The sequence below is a fragment of the Lynx rufus genome, unplaced genomic scaffold, assembly GCF_022079265.1.
Source record: "Lynx rufus isolate CCGP_SWC_20201006 ecotype Redwood Valley unplaced genomic scaffold, mLynRuf1.p SCAF_2, whole genome shotgun sequence".
Classification (NCBI taxonomy): Eukaryota; Metazoa; Chordata; class Mammalia; order Carnivora; family Felidae; genus Lynx; species Lynx rufus.
The window spans coordinates 207,963,799-207,974,883 of record NW_025814834.1 but is presented as its reverse complement, the minus strand read 5'-3'; the positions used below and the strand labels follow the sequence as shown (position 1 = coordinate 207,974,883).

Here is an 11,085-nt window from a genome sequence, read left to right as displayed (position 1 = left end):
GACGCAGCCGTGAGCAGAGGAAGGAGAGGAAAGAAGGCAAGAGCGACGAGACAAAGGAACTCACACTCACGTCTTCTCAGAAAAGTGTGCGCACATGGGTCAGGGACCGGGCAGGGGCACGGATTAACAGAAGTGAACAGAGCATAGTAACAGCTACCCATGTTCGTCCAGAACACTCTAGAAGGCTACTCATCATTTGCTTACCAGCATTATTTGGCCACTGCTCTGTTATAAATGCATCCATTCACTTTGTCATCCTAACAAGGACACTGAGGCAGGCCAATTACAGTCGGCCCGAAGCAGCTGTGGCTCGTAGTGGGGAAGCCAGGATTTGAACCCAGGACTCGAAGTTGATCTAGAGTCTGTGATGCCAACCCGTGAGCCTCACACCTCCCTACCCGGCCTTGTTTTATGTAGCTGGTTTGCCACGAGCCTCTGGGGCGGCAGGGCGGCATTATTCTCATAGTTCACGGCAACAAACAGAGAGGTGTGGTGACCTGGCTGGAGCCACACAGCTGCTGAGCGGCCGAGCGGGGATGCCAGCTTGCCCGTCTCTAACTGCAAGCCTGGAGGGTTCTCCTTCCCAGGGAGAAGGAATGTGGGAATCCCGTGCCAGTCGGAGTCAGGTGCCAACAGGGAGGTGCCAGCTGGGCTCCAGGGACATTTTCCAGCATCTCCAGAGTGCGGCTTTCACAGGCTCCTGGGTCTCCCCGGCTCAGGAACAGGGCGAGGGTTGGCAAGTCAGCAACGACAGGAAGAGGACGAGGGGAGAGTCCGGGAGGGGTGCCTCCTGGCTGCCACGGCCGTCCCTGAGTTGAGGCCCAGCGAGACGGGATGAAATGTGAACAGGGGCCGTGGGCTGGAGGACTCCTTAGAGACGCAGCGTAGAGGGCGGAGGGGAGGCTGCCCCGGGAGGAGGATTCCAGCCTCCCCGTCCCCGTGGAGAAGCCTGGACCGTGGGTGGCCCAAGCCAGACCCTCTCCAGCGTCTCTCCTGAAAGCCACGAAGGCACTGTGAACCCTTCAGGAAAGAGCTGCTTCTGAACAGAGAGGGACCAAGCCCCCGGGGGTCTTGAGGGGAGAGGCAGGCCCTTCTAGGTGAACCGTCGGTCCCGGAGCCGTCCGGTCAGGAGCGTGGGAGGCTGGCAGAGAGGCCTTTAAAACCCGCAGGCCCAGCCCCTGCCCCTGCTGCAGGCCTGACACGGAGAGAAGGTCTTCCTGGTGAGGAATCTCATTCTGGGGGCTGCCTCGCTTGGGGTGGGGTGGGCAGGGCGCAGGGAGGGAGAGGGGCTGCGAGAGGAGGCCCCTGATCCCCCGGTGCCTCCCCCACAGACCCGGGGGAGGTCTCTCACGTGCCTGCTGTGCCGTGGGGCTTGGTGCTGTCTGTCCTTTCTAGCTTGAGACCCGACTGGGGGGTCCGGGAGAATGGTGGCGGGGGGGGGGCTGCTGCGTGTGGACTTGAGGGTCCATCCCTCCGGTGACCCGGACACTCCTCGGCCCCCACGTTTTCGTGCCGCTGTTAGGCTGTCTGTTTCCACTTCTTCCACTTCTCATGACCTCAGCTACCACTTTCCTCCTAAATTATCTTGTGGCTGTGCTCATTTTCCTCTGTGGTCACTGGATGGAAATAGCCGAGCCCACATCCTTCTGGGGGGCGGCTCTGGGCTCCACCGATGGGCCACTCTCCCGGCCCCTGGGGCAGCTATTTCGAACCTTCTGCCGCCTCTTTGTTGTATTCTTTCAGGCCCCTTTCCATGGGGTCTCGTGCTGTTCCGGGGCACCAACAGCCCTGGGCCCAGCTGCTCTAAAATGTGCCTGGGATTTTGATCTGATTCAGGTATATTGTGAGGCCGACAGATCAAGAGCTGGTTGCCATTTAAAAGCTAGTCTGGGGGCACCTGGGTGGCTCAGTCTGTTGAGTGTCTGACTTTGATTTTGGCTCAGGTCATGATCCCAGGGGTGTGGGATCGAGCCTCACGTAGGGCTCTGAGCTGAGCGTGGAGTCTGCTTAAGATTCTCTCTCTCCCCCTTCTGTCCCTCTCCCCTACTTGTGCTCTTTCTCCCCCCCTCTCTCTCTCTCAAAAAAAAAAAGGTCTGTTATTTACAGTTTCTGAGAGCAGGAGACATACCACACCATGCGGGGCCACATGGGGAAGCATCAGGGTTGATCAGGAGGCAGAAGAAATGAGAGAAAGCTCAGTCCAGAGCCTTTCTTGTGTTTTCCACGGGAAAGGCAAGGGAGGGCAGGGTAAACGCTGTGAGATTGGCCAGCCCGAATGGTTTCAGCAGACTCTGGGCTGCAGGCGTGCAGTGTTGGTCCCTAGCTATCTGCTTCTGGCCCTGGGGTGAAAAAGGGCAGAGGAAACTCTGGCTGGGAGCAGGAGAGTTAGACGGAGAGGTTGGGGTGTGAGTTTCAGACTGGCTGGTTTGCCTATGACAGCCATGCTCAAGCGGAGTCTTATGTTACCTCTAGGAATTAGCTGGTCCTGGGAGGGGCTGTCCGTTCCCAGCCCAGCAAGGTCCCCAGGACTTGAAAGCATCATCCAGTATGGAAAAGGAACACAGGGAAGGGTACAGAGTTGCTGCTTGGAGGCAGCGAAGCAGAGTAGATTCCTGGGCTGGAGTACTGGGCACATCCCCTTCCAGAGCCTCGGTTTCCCCACCCGTAAAACCAACAGCTGCTATCCCCTCGTCCAACAAATGACTGCTGATGGGACAGACATTGAGCCTGTAGGTTTCACAATAGCCACCTGCCGGGGAGCTCGCCAGGCTTTTAAAGAGCAGCGTCGGGGCGCCTGGGTGGCGCAGTCGGTTAAGCGTCCGACTTCAGCCAGGTCACGATCTCGCGGTCCGTGAGTTCGAGCCCCGCGTCGAGCTCTGGGCTGATGGCTCAGAGCCTGGAGCCTGTTTCCGATTCTGTGTCTCCCTCTCTCTCTGCCCCTCCCCCGTTCATGCTCTGTCTCTCTCTGTCCCAGGAATAAATAAACGTTGAAAAAAAAATTTAAAAAAAATAAAGAGCAGCGGACAGAACCTGGCACACTGTGGGTGCCTGTGCGCAGCGACTGGCACCTTTCTCCTGTTGTGGCTCTGGGAAGCAGCTGAGGAAGACTGGTGTGGAAACGTAGCGTCCAGGGCCATTTTCCTTGGCTGGTCAGAGCCCTCAGGGTGGAGGTCATGGGTGGACAGAATCCTCAGGAATGTTCTTGGAACTCAGAGGAGCTACCGGACAAAGGATGGCATGGAGAGGCCAGCCCAGTAGCCAGGAGCCCTGGGGAGCCACAGCTTGTGTGTACGGAACCAGGCCTTGACAGGTGTCAGGGGCTCGGGGCAGAGCACTGCACAAGGGACCACTGAGCTCAGGGGTCAGAGGCACCGAAGGGGAAGTCCTGACGGACCACAGGCCAGCTGAACAGCTGTGGATAAACAAGGACTTTGGGATCCGGAGTAGGAAGGGAAACAGCCAGCCGCCGGTAAGGAACCTTTGAGGCCAAGTTAGAATCAGGCACTGGCCCAAGACACATGGAATTTCCTCTGCCTTCTGGGTGTGACTTTTTGGGACTCAAGGCCAGTGATTCATGTGTTTGCCAGAGACAGGCGTGGGGAGGGAAGCTGGGGCCTCCAGTTCCATGGCCCAAAGTGGAGCTTGTCCCTCTAGGAAGGGAGGCTGTGTGATGCCGTGAGAGGTGCACAGGCGTGGGTTTGAGCCCTTCTTCCACTTCCTACCCCACCTGTGTGACTTCTGGCAAGTTCCATGAGCTCCCCGAGCCTCCATTTCTCCACTGGCAAAATGGAAACAGTGATACCCACCCTTCGGAGCTCTCACGGGTACCCAGGGTCCACTTATTCTTAAGGTAGGCACAGTGCCTGAGGTCCGTGGAAAGGTCTTCAGTTTAATTCTTTTAGAATCAGGAGGAAAAAAAAACACTGGCTATAATAATAACGAATATACAATCACGCATCCAGCTTGGATTGTATTTGCTTCCATACCAACGTAGTTGGAAAATATAACTTAAAAGAATTTTTTTTTTTTTTTTTTTGTGGAGGAAGGGCCCCATGAAGGCAAAAGTGTGGGGGACTCACAAAGCCATCATGAGGCCCTGAAAGCTGGTCACACGGGACCAGCCCATGCTTCCTCCCTGAGCACTCACTCGGGGCCACACATTATTCTCAGTGTTGGGAGAGAGGGCAAAGCCACCCCGCTTCTGCCTTCAGACCCCAGCAGGGAAGACATCCTTGAACACCGGCAACCAAGCACCATGAGGGGACTTAACACCATCCGCTCCCCTCCATCTCCCACCCCTGCATCATCACTGCCCTTGTCCAGGTTTTGTTTTGTTTTGTTTTGTTTTTTCTCCCTGCCCGGTCCTTGTGTCCTTCACCAAGGGCCATGTCCAGCCTGTGTCAATTCCTGCTCCTTCCTCGTGCCACCAAATCTCCATTTAAGAAATCTGCAGCCTATTTCTTCGGTTGCTTTTAGCCATCTTCCGCAGAGGGGGCAATTGCATTGGGGCATTTGTGGTGGGAAAGCCCTTTCCTGCCTCCTTTGGGGCCACACCCCACAAATGCTCTTCTGCCCCCAGGAGCCTCTGGGATCAACTCCTTGAGGTCTTTGTCTCTTTTCCGGCTGAGGCGGGCCCGTGTGCTGCCCAACAGGAGAGGTGGGCCTGGCAGGGACTGAGGGGGGAGGTCTGAATGCGTCGTGGGGGCATCTCCTGAGACGTGTGCCATGGCATGTGTTTTCTTTTCCAGAACCCCAGAGATGAAAGGCCTTCTCACGCTGGCTTGGTTCCTGGCTTGTAGTAAGTGCTGGCCCCATGATCTCTGAACCTGTGACCTTCCACCCTTAGGAATAATAGGGTAGTGGAGAGGAGGCCAGTCTTTGAGGTCATAGAGACTCGAGTTTGAACATCAGCTCTGCACTTACTGTATACTCGTCTGCAAGAGCCTTTTCCTCTCCGAGCCTCTGTTTCTTCCTCTGTGACATGGGATGATATTCAGCCGACTGGTGGGGCTACTGTAGCATGATTCTAGGTGGTGATGGGTAAAGGTTGTGCTATGTGGGCAATACGTGGCTTGCAAATGTGGGAGGCGTATTTTTTTTTTTTTAACGTTGGTCCAAAACAAAAGAAAATAAAGCCCAAATGAAAACAAGACCCTTATATAACAACTCCATCCCCTGGTTTCTGGGTCATTCTCTGCTGACGCTGGCCTGGGTTTTATGCACGCCCCACCTGCTGTCCCCTCCCAGCTGGAGGTGACCGCACAGCACAGGGGAGTCCCATAACCATGCCCACAGCCCCTGCCAGGCTGTCCTAATCTTTGACATCTTGCCAGATCCCTGGAGACCGAGGGAGGGCGGGAGGCCTAGAGCAGAGAGGGGAGGCCTCTGGTTCACTGTGAAACCCGAACCTTTCCCTCCAAACTACTGTTTCCCAATCCGTAAGGCGAGGGAGCTGGCTTCAATGATCTCAGAGGATCCCACCCTGCTCTAAGGTTCTGTGCCTTACGTTCCAAATGGTGTTCTTTGCGGGGAGGGAGGTGTGCATCGGCAGGAGACACGGGAAGCACCAGTCTTCCCGCTTCGTACAGATACCATATTAATTACACCGGATATCTCTTAGTCACTCACTGTGTGTCTGCCACTGTGCTCATAACTTACATCCTTTCTCTCATTTGAATCCTCAGGATGACTCCAAAAGGTAGGCGTTTGCTTTAGTGTCCCCCTCCCCCCCGCAAATTTGCACACACGGAAGCTGAGGCTCGGAGAGATGAAGTGACGCACTCAACATCACGCTGCGAGCGGCAGAGGCAGGAGTGGAACTCACGTTTCCCATTCTCCAAGTCCGGACTTTTAGCTCTAGTACTTGACCTCCCTTTCCTGTTCCTGTCTCACTAACAGGGAGAAGGAGAAGGAGATGCCTGGGTACCCCCCGAGTCCTAGGGCAGGACAAGGGGCGGGAGCCTGCAGGGCGAGCGGGCCTGGGGCAAGCGTGATGTGTTCACCTGGGGCTGGGGGCTGCCTTCCAGGTGTGCCTGCTGTGCCAGGGGGCTTGCTGGACCTCAAGTCCATGATTGAGAAGGTGACTGGAAAGACCGCCCTTACGAACTACGGCTTCTACGGCTGTTACTGTGGTTGGGGCGGTCGGGGGACCCCCAAGGACGGCACCGATTGGTGAGCTGGTTCTCATAATTCTCCTCTACACTTAGGCTCTACACCCCAAGGATCTCACTTAATTCCACGTCAGTTCTGGAAGATGAGTATTGAAGCTCCATTTTGTTTTTCTTTTTTAACTTTAATGATTACATTTTTTAAATGATCTATTTATTTTTTTAATTTACATCCAGGTTAGTTAGCATATAGTGCAATGATGATTTCAGGAGTAGATCCCTAATGTCCCTTACCCACTTAGCCCATCCCCCCTCCCTCAACCCCTCCAGTAACCCTCTGTTTGTTCTATTTAAGAGTCTCTTAGGTTTTGTCCCCTCCCTGTTTTTATATTATTTTTGTTTCCCTTCCCTTATGTTCATCCGTTTTGTCTCTAAAAGTCCTCATATGAGTGAAGTCATATGATTTTTGTTTCTCTGACTAATTTCGCTTAGCATAATACCCTCCAGTTTCATCCATGTAGTTGTAAATGGCAAGATTTCATTCTTTTTGATTGCTGAGTAATACTCCATTGTATATATATCCCACATCTTCTTTATCCATTCATCCATCGATGGACGTTTGGGCTCTTTCCATACTTTGGCTATTGTTGATAGTGCTGCTATAAACATGGGGGTGCATGTGTCCCTTCAAAACAGCACACCTGCATCCCATGGATAAATGCCTAGTAGTGCAATTGCTGGGTCGCTAGGTAGCTCTATTTTTAATTTTTTGAGGAACCTCCATACTGTCTTCCAGAGCAGCTGCACCAGTTTGCATTCCCACCAGCAGCTGAAACACCATTTTATAGGTGAGAAAGCTCCGTCTCAGAGAGGTTAACGGACTTGCTCGAGATACATCTAGTAACGTGTCACACATCTTGGGGATCTAGTCAGTTGGTCTATTGCTACATAACGTATCACCCTAAAATGTAGTGGCTTAAAGTGACCATGACCATTTATTTTGCTAAGAATCTGCCATTTGGGCTAGGCTTGGCAGGATGGCTTGTCTCAGCTCCACCCGGCCTCAGCTTGGGCAGCTCAGATGAGGCAGGACGATCCAGTTTCTGGATGGCTCCCTCCCATGGCTGGCATGCTGTGGCTGGCTGCTGGCTGGGAGCTCAGCTGAGGCTGTGGGCCAGGGGCCTCCGCTCCTCTCACTTAGGCCTCTCCAAGGCTGTTTGGACTTCCCCACACAGCACAGTGACTGTCGGGTTCCAAGAGTGAGTGTCCCAAGACTGCAAGACAATAGGGTCTAGCCTCAGAAATTCTGTGGTATCAGCTGGTGGAGGCAATCTCAAAGACTCTCAGAGGGAGGGGAACTGGATTCCACTTCTTGATTGGGAAGTGTCAAAGTTCTAGAACTTTGAACGTGAGATAGAGAGATTGTTCTTTGGAAAATTCCGAGACACTTGACCTGGATCATGGAAGGAGGCCATGAGGCAAATGGATGGCAGATGGTTGGAGCCAAGTTTCCCACTGCTGGAGGGGGAGTTCCCTCCCTGTGGTGACAGATTAGAGGTGGAGATGTCAGGACAAACTCCTGTTTGGCTTAATACAGATACAGGTGGTTCCACACAGAAATATGTATTGATGTGTGTACAAACATGGGTTAATGTAGACACATATTTTTTGCTCTGTCAGCTGGGAGGACCCAAAAGAAACATCCCACTAACAATAGGCAACTTTTTAAAAAAGTTTATTTATTTTGAGAGAGACAGAGCGTGCAGGAAATCAGAGAGAAAGGTAGAGAGAGAATCCCAAGCAAGCTGCATGCTGTCAGCACAGAGTCTGATGTGGGGCTTGAACTCACGAACCGTGAGATCATGACCTGAGCCAAAACCAAGAGTTGGATGCTTCATTGACTGAGCCACCCAGGCGCCCCAATAAGCAAATTCCTATGCCTAGACTTGGTCTCTAATACCATTCTTCAAAAAAAAAAAAAAAAAAAAGAACTGGGGCGCCTGGGTGGTTCCATCGGTTAAGCATCTGACTTCGGCTCAGGTCATGATCTCAAAGTTCGTGAGTTTGAGCCCCACGTCAGGCTCTGTGCTGACAGCTCAGGGCCTGGAGCCTGTTTCAGATTCTGTGTCTCCCTCTCTCTCTGTCCCTCCCTCTCTTGTGCTCGGTCTCTCAAAAATAAATAAATGTAAAAAAAAAAATAAAAAAAAAACAACAAGACTCCTTGGAGACATGGCTGATTGTAAGACAAGGGCAGGAAATATACAGGATGAGCCTGGAGTCTCATGTAAGGGCGAAAGTTAAGGAAGTGTTTAAAGAGAGCTACCTCCCACAATGCTAGGGATATATGTCAGGGAGCACAGGAGCTGACTGAAAGGGCTCCTAACGGCCAAAGCTGGAATAATTAGACCATAGCCCCAGTCTTATAAGAACATCAGACAAATCCCATACAGGGGCATCCTACAAAACACCTGCCCAGTATGCCTCAGAACTGTCAAGGTCGCCAAAAGCAAGGGAAGTGTGAGAAGCTGTCCCAGCCAAGAGGAGCCTAAGGACACATGACAATGAAATGTAATGTGGGCATTAGGTAAATAGGCAGGAATGGAAATAGGACGTTAGGTAAATTAGGTAAAAAGTAAGGAAATCTAAATAAACGATGGAGTTTTTACAATTAATGAATCAATAAGGATGTATTATGATTTAGCGAATTAGCCTTTTAGTCAACGACGTCCATATTGGTTTGTTAACCGTAACAAGTGTATTGTACTAGTAATATAAGATGTTAATGATAGGGGACGTTGGATGTGGGGCAAAAGGGAACACTCTGCACGACCTTCTCTATTTTTCCGTAAGTCAATTTTAAAAAACTGCAATCTGCCACACCCAACACACCGGAAGTTTATTGTTTGTTCATGGAACAGTTCCATGGGAATCACATGTTACTTCCGGGACCCCGGTTCCTTCCATCTTGTGGCTCTGCCTTCCCCTGTGGCCTCAGAGTCCTCTGCAGGGTCATCTCCATCCAGCTGAGAGATGGGAGAGAGAGAGAGAAAGAGGAGGACAGTGTGGGAGAGTTTCACGTGTAGGCCGGAAGTGGTGTTCATCACTTCTGCCCACGATCCCCTGGCCGGAATCTAACTGTGTGGCCACACCTACTTGCAGGGGAGGCTGGGAGATGTAGTCTCACCGTGAGCCTTGGAGGAAAAAGCTGGCCAGTGAACCGCTAGCTGGTGGCAGGCAGCCCCAGAGGAAGAGCAGAGAAGTACTCGGCCTCATCCCTAGATTCTTTCTTTGCCAGACCACACCCACCCAGCAGTGCTGTGCTCCGTCCGCTCAGGTTCTAGGTCCCTTGCATTGACAGGTGCTGCTGGGTGCATGATCACTGCTACGGGTGGCTGGAGGAGAAAGGCTGCCACATCCGGACACAGTCATACAAATACAGATTTGCACGGGGACTGGTCACCTGCGGTAAGGCTGGGGCTTCCCCTTCAGGCCACTGACAGAGCCTGGGTCTTTTCTGGCTCTGCGTTCAGCTGCCCCTAGAGGCCAGCCAGGCTGTAGCTTGGAGGGCGGAGCTGGGGCCAAGAGGGGCAGGATTGCTGCAGTGAGGACCTCTGGGTAAGGGCTGAAACATCGCAGACTGAGCATTCACTAGGTGCCGAATGCTTTGCATGCTTCCTTTTTCTTGTGCCCCCAAATGCCTTTTGGAGTGCATTCAGTCCCCTTTTACACGCGAGGAAACTGAAACTCGAAGGCTTGCCAGGGCACACAGCTGGAGTTGGGATTCAAGCTCAGGTCCATCTGAGTTCAAAGCTAAGTCTGAGGGTGGTGTCTCCTCCAGAGCAGGGGCTGCCTCCACCGTCAGAGTGGGAACTCTTAAGGGGAGAGACCGTGTCTCTACCGTCAGACTGGGAGCTCCCAGAGGGCAGGGGCTGTGTCTCCCTGGGCTGAAACCTCACCCTAGGCATCAGCTATGCCTCTTCCATCAGATCACACGTTCCCCAGTGTAGACGCTGTGCCTCCCTCATCAGACTGAGAGCTTGCTGGGGCAGGAAGCAGACTGGGGGGGGGGGGGGCAGCTCACGCTAGAAGCAAGCCCAGGAGGCAGCGTAGGTAGGGCCCACATCTTCCCTTCCTCATTCTGCGTCTGGTGTCCTGTTTGCAGAGCTCGGGCCCCTCTGCCAAGTGCAGCTCTGTGCCTGTGACCGGAAGCTCGTCTACTGCCTGAAGAGGAATCTGAGGAGCTATAATCCTCGTTACCGATACTTTCCCAACATCCTCTGCTTCTAGTGGCCCTCAGTGAGCTCCTTGCTCCCTTCTCCTCCCACACGGAGCTCACCGACTCCCCTGGGTTCCCGAGAGAGGCTCGCAGTCCTGGACCTCTTTCTCTCTCCATGGTCCACGGGGCTTGGCGGAGCCCCACGGCCACACTCCACGCTCCAGAGAGTCCCAGGAGAACGACTCTGGTCCCAGGACCCCGCAAGGTCCACTTGTGAGGTGGGCTCGTCCCAAGCTCCAGGCCGGCTGTCTTCCTGCTTGCCCTGAAGACAGCGCCCCTTCTCCAGGAAGACACATTTACTTTGCAGTTTCTGTAGTCGGACTATCACTACCACCCTCTAGAGAATTTTTACTCAAGGTAGAAGCAAAATTGACGCCCTAATTCTGCCATAGAGATGTTTGAAAACATTATTCTTTACAAAGATTTTTTAATGTTTGTTTATTGGTGGGGAGAGAGAGAGAGAGAGAGAGAGAGAGAGAGAGAATGAGCAGGAGAGGGGGAGAGAGAGAAAGAGAGGGAGACACAGAATCCAAAGCAGGCTCCAGGCTCTGAGCTCTCAGCACAAAGCCCAACGCGGGGCTCGAACTCACAAACCACGAGATCATGACCTGAGCCAAAGTCGGATGCTTAACCAACTGAGCCACCCAGGCACCCCTAAATAAAATTTATTCTTAAGACAAATTAAACCACATGGGCATTTTC

General features: G+C 53.0%; 1 protein-coding gene across 2 annotated transcripts; it reads left to right on the top strand.

The window, feature by feature from the left end:
- The first annotated feature begins 1,132 nt into the window (after positions 1–1,132).
- Positions 1,133–10,840, top strand: LOC124515784 (phospholipase A2 group V). 2 transcript variants are annotated; one of them, XM_047084802.1, is made up of 6 exons: positions 1,179–1,220; positions 4,749–4,798; positions 5,685–5,698; positions 6,027–6,171; positions 9,466–9,572; positions 10,270–10,840. In XM_047084802.1, exons 3-6 carry the CDS (start codon positions 5,686–5,688, stop codon positions 10,392–10,394), a joined length of 390 nt encoding a protein of 129 aa, XP_046940758.1. In that variant the 5' UTR covers positions 1,179–1,220; positions 4,749–4,798; position 5,685; the 3' UTR covers positions 10,395–10,840. The 2 variants fall into 2 exon arrangements, with proteins under 2 accessions (XP_046940757.1, XP_046940758.1); XM_047084801.1 differs by lacking the exon at positions 5,685–5,698 and having other exon boundaries at positions 1,133–1,220.
- The last annotated feature ends 245 nt before the right edge of the window (positions 10,841–11,085 follow it).

Coding starts and splice junctions, on each gene's coding strand:
- LOC124515784 (XM_047084801.1), top strand. CDS start 4,759: ATGAAAGGCCTTCTCACGCTGGCTTGGTTCCTGGCTTGTA. Junction 4,799..6,026: donor GGCTTGGTTCCTGGCTTGTA/GTAAGTGCTGGC, acceptor GCTGCCTTCCAG/GTGTGCCTGCTGTGCCAGGG. Junction 9,573..10,269: donor ACGGGGACTGGTCACCTGCG/GTAAGGCTGGGG, acceptor TCCTGTTTGCAG/AGCTCGGGCCCCTCTGCCAA.